The 13,552-nt window shown below is 34.7% G+C and overlaps 2 protein-coding genes across 2 annotated transcripts; one reads left to right on the forward strand and one right to left on the reverse strand.

The window, feature by feature from the left end:
- The first annotated feature begins 260 nt into the window (after positions 1-260).
- On the forward strand, positions 261-5,090 carry LOC107856053 (60S ribosomal protein L37-3). The gene is made up of 4 exons (XM_016701048.2): positions 261-474; positions 569-704; positions 3,156-3,257; positions 4,916-5,090. Exons 1-4 carry the CDS (start codon positions 289-291, stop codon positions 4,960-4,962), a joined length of 471 nt encoding a protein of 156 aa, XP_016556534.2. The 5' UTR covers positions 261-288; the 3' UTR covers positions 4,963-5,090.
- A 782-nt stretch (positions 5,091-5,872) lies between these two features.
- On the reverse strand, positions 5,873-10,987 carry LOC107856052 (GTP-binding protein At2g22870). The gene is made up of 4 exons (XM_016701047.2): positions 10,359-10,987; positions 8,191-8,260; positions 6,888-7,050; positions 5,873-6,476 (listed from the first exon to the last, which is right to left on the reverse strand). The coding sequence occupies exons 1-4, from the start codon at positions 10,849-10,851 to the stop codon at positions 6,258-6,260; spliced, it is 945 nt and encodes a 314-aa protein (XP_016556533.2). The 5' UTR covers positions 10,852-10,987; the 3' UTR covers positions 5,873-6,257.
- Positions 10,988-13,552: the final 2,565 nt, after the last annotated feature.

Here is a 13,552-nt window from a genome sequence, read left to right on the forward strand (position 1 = left end):
AGTTTTATGTAAAAATTTAAAAGATTTGAGTTATATGTAATAATAATAAAAGTTGGAATTGGAGTTGAAAAATTGTGAAAACAACAAAAACCTGTTTTCTCTTTTCAGAATTTTTTTTTGAAATTATTTTCTAAATTTTCATGGCCAAACACCACAATTTCCAACTTCGAAATTTTTTTTCGGAAAAAAGGAAAAAATGTCCATGGCCAAACGGGCCCGTAAGATAGATTATAAATGGTTTATTCTATGTTTTTTCCCCCTAAACTTAAATGATTTCTATAAAAGTGGATGTGTTTTAAATGGTGCAACTCCTACCAAACAAAGTACACAAATGGACTTCATTTCCAGGCCCAAATCATAAAGCAAAACCCAAATAAGATCTGTGAAACCCTAAAATCCCTAATTCCTTTGCAACTCAATACGCTTTTCTATCCAAGAGCATCTTCGAAGCTTAAGGGAAAAGCTGCACAAATGGTAACTATCCAATATACAAGAACGCACGGATAAATGGTTAACTGTATATATTAAATTGTTGATTTTTGTTTTGTTTGATTTAATGTAAATTAAGGGAAAAGGAACAGGAAGTTTCGGCAAGAGGAGGAATAAGACTCATACACTGTGTGTTAGATGTGGTCGTCGTAGCTTCCATATCCAGAAGAGTCGTTGTTCTGCTTGTGCTTACCCTGCTGCTCGTCTTAGAAAATGTATGCTTTTCTTTAACTTTGAAGCACCCTTTTGTTAATTTTTTGTTGTTATTGACATTTAAAGATGTTTTAAGTTGGAAATTTTTAGTTGATTTGAGGGTAGTTTTGAATTTCATTGAAGTATGCGCTTGTCTGGGTTGGATTAGAAAAAAAGTTGGTTGTTTTTTACATAGTTATTTCTAAGATATATGATTGAGATGGTCAGTTTTACTGAGCCTATTAGTTGCTATTAGGTCAAAAGTCTAGTGCTTTGCACTATCATTTTGATTAAAGAAAGTGGTTAAGTAAGTTGAAAACTTGAAATAATGAAAATAGGTTCTGAAGTTCTCGTTGGTTTGAGTTTTCTTTGCTTACTTTTATGATATTTTTGGCCCTTGCAATTTACTTGTCGGATCTAGAATGACAACTTCAATTGGATGTCAAATTGATGTATTCTTTTTTCAGTTGATAAGTGGTTATTGTTGAATCTCATCAAAACTAGGGCCCTGTTTGGTTTGGATCGTCCTTTTAGTTTCCAATTGTTGAATATGTAATTACTAAAATACTGATTGACATGGTCACTGAGCTAGCAATTTACTATTAGCTCAAAAAGATCCCTTAAAACTGAGATGGACAAACGATCTAGATTATGGCGTATCATGATATGTATAATAGCTGGGGATTAAGGGACAAAAATAAGTCCACTTGACAACCCAAGGTCATCATTCCCTATGGTTTTCACAGATAAAAGATTATTATGAAGGTTTGTAAGAAGATCAAAAATCAGTGATTGTGTCAAGAATTATGTACAAAAGAATATGAGACCGTCATCTAGCATTCAGGGGATTGCACGTATAAATTGAAATTTTTGAGCAATTAAGGGAACTGGGTAAATTGAGTGAAATTAATGGGAACTCAATTGGTTTTAAAGTTCATAGTGTTTGGGTTCTTTTTGACTTTATAATATCTGCTGACAAAGAAGGGGAGCTTTGGAGTAACTGGTGAAGTTGCTGCCATGTGACCAGGAGGTTACGGGTTCAAGCCTTGGAAACAGCCTCTGTCAGAAAAGCAAGGTAAGGTTGCGTACGATACACCCTTGTGGTGGGGCCCTTCCCCGGACATCGCGCATAGCGTCAGCTTTAGTGCACTGGGCTGGGCTGCCCCCCCCCCCCCCCTCCCTTTTTTTTTTTCTAATATCTGGTGACAAAATGTAAGCTGCAAAGAGGATGGAACTGGAAATGATTTGGTTCAAATGTTTCTTTGTTGGAGTTGGTAGGTGTAAGGATGATGAAGTGAGTATATTATCTGCAGCTCCTGTTCAAGCCTATGTTGCTCGGACTCGTCAAAAAAGTCAATGGGTGTGTGTCGGATTTGCCAAAACTAGTGTATTTTTGGAGAATCCGACACGGGTGCGGCGTCGAAAGTGAAGAATCCGTGCAACTTAGGTTCAAGCTGTTAATAATGCATGCTTACAAGTCAGTTATGGACTTATGGTACTTGACCTTGCCTAGACAACTAAGAACTATTGTCCAAGCCATCTTAAGGGGGTTGGTGTCAGTGTGCAGCCGTGTGGTATTATTTTGTGTTGGATTTTCCCTGTACTGATTATGAATGGGTTTAGATACTAGTGGATTGTGTGTATCATCTTAGTGGTATTGGGCTGCTGGGTATTGGTTGGTGGTAGCTTAGTTGTGATGTCTTACTGGAATTGTATCTTAATTTTTCATATTTTACCTGGAGCTTTAACTAATGAATTGGATGGTATAAAAATCATTTGCATAGTATCAGATTACACTATTTAGCTATTGTGTTCTTCTACACTTTGGTATATTCCTTTTGCATGTCCACGATTGTTTGATTAAGCTTAATCTTATTTGTTTTTGAGGTCTTAAGTTTGGTTCGTGGATACCCGTTAAGTGTTTGGTTGGTTTGGAAAAAATTGGTTTTGGAAACTAGTGTTTGGATTTGGTTATCTACCTTTGAGAGTAACATTAATTACAAGAAAATCGATTAAAATCTGTTTGCTACTGAACTTCATTTTTTGTAAGTACTTTCTGGCCATATGGTTCAAACATGGGAAAGGGAAATAGAGACCGGACCTCTCCGTCCATAATCTTAAACAACTGTCAAGCCAAAAAACAAAGAGTTTAAATATGGTAATATAGATGAAATAAAGGGATCTGAGGTCTCATGTGGGCACTTCGTGGTGATTAGTTTTCAAGTATCTGTTTCAAACCCAACCTTTTCTTCTTATCAAAAAAGAAATAAAGGGGTTGGGAACTTTTACACATTATGAACGTACTGAAGTTAGATTTATGTTTGATTTCTGAAACCAGCTCGGAGATCCAATTGGGTTATTGAGAAACCATTGCTACAGTTGTTTAGTTTCAATATGCAATACAAGTTGTTCTGGGTGTTTTTTGCAACCTAATAAGGAGGATAGTATTTGCTGATTATTGTATCTGGCTGTAGATAACTGGAGCGTCAAGGCACTTAGAAGAAAGACCACTGGAACTGGTCGTATGAGGTATCTCCGCAATGTGCCCCGCAGGTTTAAGACGAACTTCAGAGAAGGTAAGTTATCTTTATCAACTTTTGTAAATAGAGAATATTTTCTCTTGGACCTTCAATTTTACAACCTTGTGTATCTAACCCTTGGTTTCGCAGATTCTATTGACTTAGAATATCTCTAGTAGACAAACTAGCTAGCCCCCCAGAGCTTAGTTCAAGTGGCAAAGCTTGAGGTAGTTGTGAGTTAGATCACAGGTTTGATCCCTGCGCCATATGGCGAAGCCTGGTATTTAAGTGGAGTAGGGAGCCCCATTATGCCCGTGTTTGAATGCTGCAAGTGGTCCTAAGGGTCGCCCAGGATGATTTCTTTGTGGTCATCATAAAAAAAACAAAAAAACTAGCGAATGCTAACAGCCCTAACTTATGTTTTTTATGCATACTTTTTCTAGATGTTACTAGGGAAAATTAAGTGGGAGGTGACAAGAAAGTCTTTCAATTAAAAATGGTGACAACTTTGACCAGCTAAGGTCAAAGCTTCATTTAAATTGTGATTAAATTAATTGGGGTGTAAAATGTAATTTTTAAAAACTTTTTAATTTTTTAAAAAGTCCTCCAACTCCAAATTTCAAATTTTAGAGTTTCCCCCCTTTTCTTATCTTTCAATCTTTCTTCTTTTTCTTTCTCCCCATCTTCTTCTTCTTATTTTTTTCTCTCTCTATAGATTTTTCTCTTCTTCCATCTTCTCTTCTTCTTTTCCTTTCTCTTTTCATTTCGTTAAACCTTTTTTAATTTTCATGAACTATTTTTATAAAAAAAAATTGAAAAGTTTGAGAAGACAATTTTTGATTTCTTTTAAAAATCAATGAAGAAATAATTTAGTAAATTCAGCAACTACGAGAGTTGTTTCAGCAACAGTTGGTTCAACAACTACGAGAGTTGCTTCAACAACTTTGGTAATTGCTGCAACAACTACTATTAGTTGTTGTGTTACAAGCAACTATCGAAGTTGCTGCAAGCGTTGATGTAGGGATCTTTGTGTAAATATGGGGTATGGATCTTTGTTAAATAATAAAACTAGAGGGTTTTAAAATTAGTGTCATTAACACTAATCTTAAATTGTCACCTCTACTCAATATTTAATACTTGTGTCACTCTTTTTTAGTTTCGAAACTTTTTTGTCACCCTTAATTAATTTGCCCAGGTTACTATCGTCTTGTAGGTCCCATTTTGAGGGAAGACTGCTTTGTTTTTATGACATGCATACAGTAAAATAATTCTTTCCTCTACTTGCCTCTTCTTTCGGCTATCGATTTCTTGATGGCTTTGTTCTGGGGGCATACATTTATCTCCTTTCCAATTCGAGGGTTTTTCTTTTGCTCAGATTTTGTTTCCTTTCTCTATCTGGGTTCCCTCAGCTTGGTACATTTCTCTTGTAATCTTTTCTTCCGTATCCATTATTTTTCACACTACATGAACATGTCTGTGTAGAGATACTCATTGCTTAAGTTATGGGTTTAGGTATATAAGCTTACCTAGTTTCTGTTTAAGACAGTCTGTAGAGACTAACAAATTTAAGGATGAATGTGTAAATTATATATATGCTAGTTGTATATGTAATATAGGAACCATAGCTGCATCTCTTCTTAAACCTGGAGCTTGCAAACTTTGGTCGTGTTAAATGCTTGATTAATAACTGGCTTTTCTGTTTGTGGGCACTTCAGGAACCGAGGCAACTCCAAGGAAGAAGGGCACTGCTGCACCCTCTTAAATTTCTAAAGAAGCAGTTTGACATTGTTTCATTTTGATTTTGCCTTCCATTTTGTTGATGAATCAAAGTTTGAATATTACCTCTCATTTGTTATGTTGGAGATATTGTTGTTTAAGATATTTGTCCTATGGATTGCTTTGCCTTTGATGTAGTATTCGTTTCCCACTCCTCTTAGCCTAATCATTTAAAGGCTAATGATATACTTTTAGTTGTGGTAGGTAGGACTTCGAATGTTGCAAATTCATCCTATAACACTGCTGCTGAACTCGGAACATTTGCATTGAAATGAGTTTGGGAATGCTAGTGGTAGTCCGTCTTATGACATGTTTGGTGTTTGGGGGAGAGAGGTCAATATGCATCTTCCTAGAAACAAATGGAACGTGGAACACTTTTAACCTTCTTTTGTAGAGGACTAGAGTCATAACGGCAAATTATTTGAGGCGATGTTGAAGTTGTTTCTTTGGACAGGTAACTTGGATTTTTTCAAGTTGTATGTTTTCTCATAAACATAAAATTTCACAATTTCACAAGTTGTGAGAACTACTAAATTTTTTCCTATTCTTATATAATGTTAATAAGCAACAAATTATTATTTACTATAATTTTTTCACCCGATACAGAATATATTCATGCCGAGCATTAGTTTTTTTTGGCAAATGTTATGTCTAGCGCGACTCTTTTTAACAAAATTTAAAATGATGAGGATTTTTTTATAAAATATTAATTTATGGGTTAAATTTTGTATTTCAAAATATGTTAAAATCATGATATTTTAATCTCATTTCCAAAAGCCTAATGTTCGTCATGCCAATCATTGTAATCCTTCGCCTTTCAAATTTGACCAGGAAATGATTCTTAAAAGAGCCTCCATTTTATTGATCAAAAACCATTTACCAGCTAGTCACGAAAATAAATGACAATGCCACCAATATCAAATCCATTTCTTCGGCGAAACAAACGTTACATAGATCAAATAGAAAGAGAGCTATGTGTATATACGGGAGACTGCAGCCTATTCAATTAGTGACAGATTCCAGATCGGGTATAATAAGTTTTCTGAAAGCATAACCAATAACAAGAATTGCTTAAGGCAGCAACCACAAGGCTCTATGGTTCCATTTGTTCCAATAACTCAGGCTTCCAAGGCACCCCATTCTTCACGATGCCAATTTGCACCCTGCACATACTTGTGCTTAACCATCGCATTGGATTCTTCCATAAACACTTGCCAACACAGGTTAGTTTAAGATGTTGGACAAAATTGTCACACCACCAATAAAGCATATGATGGCAACTCAATGCTTGAGCCAATAGTTTCGCAGCTGGGACATGTGCAACAGTATCTCGTCTCGGCCTTGGTTGGTGACACTACTGGTCATAATCCAAGGTGGTGCAGTTTGGAAGAACTTCTTTATCAACTCCAGAAAATCCTGCAAGTTCTCTTCGGGCCTTTTTCCTCCATTTTTCTTCTTTTTCCGTTTATCACACTTGGTAAAAACTATTGTCATTGGGATCTGAAACAGAGCACCCACGTTACAGCACAAGACTTGGAAAAGTTTCCTCATAAATAAACAGAAAAGCATCAACATTAGAAACAAATTGGTTAGGCATTTCTAATATCGGTTGTTTAGGTGGGGGCAAAATGATATCCAAAGTAGTAAGTGGGGGATGGAGGGGGCACTCCATTTTTCTCTAATATTAAGTGTAATGAGTCGTCTTGGAATAGGCAGTATAAAGATTTAACACTTCACAGGATCATGCAGATAGCAAAGACAGAGAAGGAACAACTTGAAGAATAGGGGAAAGAAATCAGAACTTGAAATGATGATTACATGGCAAAAGGAGTCCTCATATTAACTTGATATGATCTTATAGATTCGTCTTTTATTAAAATTAGAAAGGAGATAACTTAGACCAAATCTCACCTTATTCTCTCCCAGCCAACTTGCATATTCAAGATCAATCCTTTTTGCAGGAATGCTAGCATCTATGAGGAGGAAGACTGAAACAAGGTTTGGTCGGTTTAGGAAATAATCTTTGGTGAACTTGGCCCAATCTGTTCGTACTTCATGTGGTGCAGCTGCATATCTTCACCATATAACAGAAAGTCAGCATTTAATCTTGAATATGCAAGTACTGTTAACCATGACAATTGAAGAAGAAGCTTTCACATAAAAAAACATACACGTTAACAATGTCAATTTGAGGCATGAAAAGGAGCAACATTATTTATTCTAATGAACGTTTGGGAGTGATAGAGACGGAAATTTTGAAAAATATGATTGAGAGGAGAGTTTGTACAGAAGTTGATCACCATGAAGATAGAGAACAAAATAAAGTGGCTTGCAGCTGCGCACGATAATCTAAATGCACAAGAAAGAGCTTTGTTCTAAGTGGATCTACATAGGAGAGGGAATAAAACATTCAACTGTTATATAAAGTGACTCAAAGAACATTTCCATAGATGCTCGAGCATTTTCAAACATCTCAGTCTGTCTTTCGGACAGCTTGCTAAATCTAGTAAACTCGGCCAAAACTTGCATCAACCTGACTATCACAATATGACGTGTAAATGTTTTCAATCCAGCACTTTAACCATATTCCTCGACCATGGCTCAATAACCACACACTGCACTATGCGAGGTTCTATTCACATCTATTAAGAAGCAATTTACTTTATTTCTAGATTTTAATCTTTTACTTTTAGAAATAGATTTCAACTTTGCAACTTATGTTTTATGTAATTAATATTCTCCTTCTCATGAAATAAAAAATCCTCTATATGAATTTAGTCAACCTTGTTTGACAGACCTAGAATGACATAGCAAGGAGTTCTGACATTTCAAACTACAACAGGTAACGATGACTTATTCACCAAAAACTTAAGGAAAACCATCAGATAAGCTATCATGAAAGTGCATCGGCATGACAGAATGTGAGCATCACATTTTACAGTAATTCTTTTTTGTTGATAATTGTGGTGTACAGGCAGCTTGTGCGCACCTTGACTAATTTTACCGGGTACCTGTTATCTCCTACCAACACAGGTACCGGGTAAATCTATCCAACAAGGCTTGGACATATGGGAATTGAATCTGAAACCTTATGGTCTTGAACCTACTTTAGACCACTAGGCCACACCCTTGGGTGCATATTATAGTAGTTTTTCAAAATGCTGCAGGAAAGTATACACAACTTTATTTAAACATTCTGCAGTGAACTCCATACCCGTAGCCAGGTAAATCCACAAGATGCCAGCTATTGTTTATCCGGAAATGGTTGATGCATTGTGTCTTTCCTGCAATTAAAAAGGGCAGGTTTACTTTTATGGTTCCTTATATTAAATCTGTAAAGATAATCTTGAAAGGTAAAACATATGGGAAGCTTCATAAGATGATGCCGATATGTCTAGCTGCTTAAAATTTAGTTTCCAGTCAAAGTTGGCTTGCCTATCTAAACAAAGAGAGCGTTACCACCACTAATCAAATTTATCAGAAAAAAGAAAAGGTATGTACCATCAAAATTTCCACATACTGAGTTACTGACATGTAACATGAAGTCATTAATTATATCGTTTTGCATACCTCATAGAGAAAAGATTACAACCTATAGAATTTTTTCGAACAGGTACAGTCTATACAATTTCACTGGAGTGAATATAACCAGAGATGACCCATAAAAAATAGAATAAAGACATGACACTGGCACTTTGTACCCACCAGGAAGAATTGGCTAGCACAATGGTAAAGGTGGAAAACCCAGTAATATCAAGTTTTGATTGTGGTCATTCCAAGGAACTCAATAACAGTTGGTCAGATCTCACAGTAGAATGACAACTGGTGGTAATTGAAAGAGACAGAAGCATTGAGAAGGAAATCGGATGAAATAATGAGAATAAAATTGATGCAACTGCATTAAGTCTTTCTTCCCATACCAAGTAGAGAAGGCATGGTCTTATAACTTAAGTAATTGAAGAGACTGACATTTTCAGGAATTCGACCGGACAACCCAAGCCTTGAATCACAGTCCTATTAAATTATTGCAGTGTGGTGTGAGACATTCCTGCTCATAGGCTGCCTTATATAGTCTTTGTAAGGTCTTTGACTAGCTTGTTTCAAAGACTCCAAGCTACTATACTTATACGAGAGCATGCATCTTCAAGGTTAAGCAGAAGTTGAAAGAAAAACTTCAGAAAACCCAGTATTGTTTTCCTCCACTCCTCCTCTCCTTAATTCTTCTCTGTCCCTATAAACTAGGTCCTAGCTATGCCAAAAAGCGTGCCATCGTACTTATGTTCCTCCATCTCTTCCACATCCGCATTTGAGCCAACTATTCCAGCTTTTTCCCCCCGTACAGTCTGTAGGAAAAAATCCCAGCATTTGTCACTAAAAAAGCCCTGAGCATCCCCTTTCCCTCCACTTCATCTCCCTTGTCACTTTGTTAATCTAAAGCTCCCTAGGAATCTATCCATTCCTAAGTAGCTGAACTGTTTTATGATGAAATTATAGGTCCTCCATCAGTAAGATTAGCAAGGCAAGAGAGAAATGTAAAACTAACCTACCTAATGAACTATAATATCCAAAATAACAAAAGTAACCTTCTTTTTATCTTTCATTAAAGTTAAAAAACTTGTTATTCATTAGGTTGGGGGTTTACATCACCAAGGAGGCAAAATGGGAAATGATCTCTATTGGGCTGCTGGGTATGGCAGAGGTTTACTGCATCAAAAACAACATACTCAGTGAGGTCTACTACATCAAAAGACAAGAAATCACTTGCTCATTAGAGTCTCCAAAATTTAGAAGGGAAATCAACCTCTAAAACAAAGCTCACTTTCAGATTTTACTACTTGGAACTTGTTGAAAGATACAATTGATTTGTTGATTCTCCTGTTATCCAATCCTTTCTGCTATCTTTGTTACCTTCAAGCTTCACCAAAACCTTGGCTATTAACTGTTCAAAAGTCAATATGAAGTAACTCACCAAACGTTACCTTGTGAGAAGTTAACATACTGCTGAAGCCACAGTCCACACAAAGATGTAATCAATAATGAAAGGATCATTAATTTCTCAATTAAGTGAAGACCTACTATTTTAGCTATGTAAGCTCAAACATCTATCTTTAATGAACCAAAGAGCACTAAAAAATCACATCTTTTCTACTGTCAAAAATCACACTTCATCAAATTTAGCCCTCATAAATCACATCTTTTCCACTGTCAAGAATCACATTTTCTCAAATTTAGCGCACAAAAATCACATCTTTTCTATAGTCAAGAATCACACATTATCAACTTCAGCCCTCAAAAATCACATCTTTTCAACTATCAGGAATCACACTTCATCACATTAACAGCAATTCTATAAAATACTTCAACAAAAAGTATATGAAAAACCTGGTTTCTTGGAAGTAAGAGCAAGCTTTTTCCTTCTGACAAGTGAATTGAGCAAAGAAGATTTTCCCACATTGGACCTCCCAACAAGAGCAAACTCAGGCAACCCATCAGAAGGACACTCCTCAGTCTCCACACTACTTTTCACAAACTCAGCTTGCTCTACTTGAGCATCACCAGCATACTTACTAAGCACAATATTTGACCCTTTCAAAATCCTACTACTCAAAGGCCTTGAACCAGAAGAAACATCAGTATCAGGTGGGAAGAATAACTTTTCAACTGAAATTTCAAAGTGGGGTTTTTCTTGAACACGTTCAATTTCCAAATTCTTGATTTGTAAATCTGGTGTTTGTTGAAGGAGTGTGTTGGCGGCTGAAGTGACGGATGAAAAATGGGAAAGTGGGGTCGTTTTGGATTTGGGTAAGAGTGCTGAAGTGATGATAATCTTGGGTTTTGGGTAGAAGAAAATCTTTGGAAGATGAGTGACAAACATCTTGTTTTGTGTCTCTCTTCAAGACACGGAGGGTGTATTAAAAGGAAAAAAGAAAACAAAAACAAAATTAACACGTCCAAAAGACCAAAACAAAAGTGAAGATAGTTCGTCAAAGACAAGGAAGGGTGTGTTTGGTATGATGGAAAAAGGGTGTATTTGGTATGATGGAAAAAGGGTGTGTTTGGTATCATGCAAAATGTTTTCTGAAAAATATTTTTCTATTTTTCCATGTTTGAAGATAGTTCGTCAAAGACAAGGAAGGGTGTGCTTGGTATGATAGAAAAAGGGTGTATTTGGTATGATGAAAAATGTTTTCTGAAAAATATTTTTCTATTTTTCCTTGTTTGATTGCAATATAATTTTGGAAAAATATTTTCTAAAGGAACTCACTTTACTCCATTTGAAAGAAAATGACTTCCCTCATGGACGAGGAAAGTAATTTTTCAAGAAAATATTGAGATGTGACTTATGAAAACTTGAAACCAAAATAAATCAAAATATGAATAAAGTAATTAAAATAGGTCACCTATTTAATAAGTTACCAAAATAGATTAAACGTAATAATTTATTATGTTTTATACCTTTTTTAACGGCTTGATATCGGATGTGTGCAGTAAAAAAGTTTTAGTAAAACATAGTAATAATTTATTATGTTTTACAAAAGCTTTTTCATAAAACATAATAATTTATTACGTTTTACAAATTTTTTTGTAAAACGTAATAATTATTATGTTTACATGATTTGATATAAAGAAGTGATGTAATAGTACACTGAGTTTTTTATTTTTAAATTATAAATTAAAACTTTATAACTTTTATAAATTAAAACTTTTTATTAGAATTTATAAATTATAACTTTTTATTACGTTTCTTACCATTTTTTTTAAAAAGTTATTGCTTCATTTTGTCAAATAAGTACCACCTAGCTCACTCTTTTTGACTCTTTCTTTCATAAATTGTATTAAGAAGTTACTTTTTAATAAATAAAAGAGAAAATACATCGAATCACCTCTAAACTTATAGCCAAAACTTACTTTAGACCCTAAACTTATATGACAATTATATACCCCTTTTAACAACTTTCAAGTGAAATTTTTGCCATTCAAATTGCTGAGTGACAAATTTAAAAAAAAAACTGCAAGTGAACAACCAAAAAACATTAAAAAAATGCGGGACCCACCTTTTAAATTTTACAAATTCTTTATATATATATATATATATATATATATATATATATATATATATATATATATATAAATAAATAAATAAATAAATAAATAAATAAAACAACTTCTTCTTCACTTCTTCGACTTCTCAACCCCTCCCCACTCGTTCCCCTCACCCCACCCTACCCCCATCCCCCAACATGTTGTTGGTGCATTATTTGTAAATTGTCATCATAAGAAGCAAGATTAAAGTTGGAAGATCTTGGTTTCTTCTCATCCAATTGCCAAATATGATTGAGACTTTCTAAAAGTTTGATAAAATTTTTTAATGTGACATTGGAAAATCGGATACTCCATTTTTTTCTTTTTTCACTCCACAAATCATTGTGCACACACACACATAGTGAGATCGAGAGTGAATAGCGAAGGCGCACACATCACTGGAAAACACCCACCTCACTAGAAACGCGCACATACACAATCAAGGAACAGATGGGTCAATTTTCCATTGAATACAGAGGAATCCACTTTTGTCTCTCTTCACAATAGATACACCCATCACGATCGAGACTCCATTTTTTCTCTCGTCATAATAGACACACCCATCACAATATATATAACTTTTGTGAATATGAAAAATTGGAATGAAATTGAAATTGAAGGGAGTCTCATTTATCTTTGTGGATATGAAAAATTAAAATAAAATTGAAATTGAAATTGGAGGAAAGTGTTAGTAGACGTCGAAAAACATGGTGTGTTAATGGTGGAAGATGAATGTGATTAATGGTGCTAATGTGAGAGTGAAATTTTGTGTTAATGGTGAATGTTGCGGTGGTGGTATGGGTGGCAATGGAGGTGGGGGTTGGGGGTGGGTGGTGTGAAGAAGAAAGTGATTTTTTATTTTTATTTTTATTTTTTCTATATATATATATGTGTGTGTGTGTGTGTGGCACTATTTTTTAAATAAATATTTACGTGGCAGTGACATGACAATGACGTGGGCGCGTGTGTAGTGCACCTCCCTTTGTGAGAGTGGTATATTTTTAGGGGGTATTTACTTCACTTGAAAGTTATTAAAGGGGGCATATAGTTGCCCGATTAGTTTAGAGCCTAAAGTAAGTTTTGGCTACAAGTTCAGGGAGGATTTGATGTATTTTCTCTAAATAAAAAAATAAAAAATACGTAATTATAAATTTATTTTATTAATACGTGATAAAAAATTATATTATTTTCTAAATTTGATCAGATGAACGATAATTTTTGATGTCACATCTCATACAAATTGACCGAATGATTAAAAATGTGTAGTTAAATATTATGTTTTAGAAAATATATTATATTTTTAATTAGACGGACACATGCTTATGTAAAGTTAAAATTTAGGTAGAAAAAAATATATTTTCTATTCACCAACCAAACACCATAAAGGTATTTTTTTGAAAAATATTTTCTATTCAACAACCAAACATAAGAAAATAAGTAAAACACCAACTTATTTTCTATGAAAATATTTTCTAGGAAAACATTTTTCATGG

Source organism: Capsicum annuum, chromosome 8, assembly GCF_002878395.1.
Source record: "Capsicum annuum cultivar UCD-10X-F1 chromosome 8, UCD10Xv1.1, whole genome shotgun sequence".
NCBI lineage: Eukaryota > Viridiplantae > Streptophyta > Magnoliopsida > Solanales > Solanaceae > Capsicum > Capsicum annuum.

What these genes read in the sequence shown, in the direction of transcription:
- LOC107856052 (XM_016701047.2), bottom strand. Translation starts at nt 10,851, where the DNA reads ATGTTTGTCACTCATCTTCCAAAGATTTTCTTCTACCCAAAACCCAAG. An exon ending in GTGGATTTACCTGGCTACGG is followed by an intron (nt 7,051 to 8,190) that starts GTATGGAGTTCA and finishes TATATGGTGAAG; the next exon opens with ATATGCAGCTGCACCACATG. An exon ending in GTTGGCTGGGAGAGAATAAG is followed by an intron (nt 6,477 to 6,887) that starts GTGAGATTTGGT and finishes GCTCTGTTTCAG; the next exon opens with ATCCCAATGACAATAGTTTT.
- LOC107856053 (XM_016701048.2), top strand. Translation starts at nt 289, where the DNA reads ATGTGTTTTAAATGGTGCAACTCCTACCAAACAAAGTACACAAATGGA. An exon ending in AGGGAAAAGCTGCACAAATG is followed by an intron (nt 475 to 568) that starts GTAACTATCCAA and finishes ATGTAAATTAAG; the next exon opens with GGAAAAGGAACAGGAAGTTT. An exon ending in TAAGACGAACTTCAGAGAAG is followed by an intron (nt 3,258 to 4,915) that starts GTAAGTTATCTT and finishes TGGGCACTTCAG; the next exon opens with GAACCGAGGCAACTCCAAGG.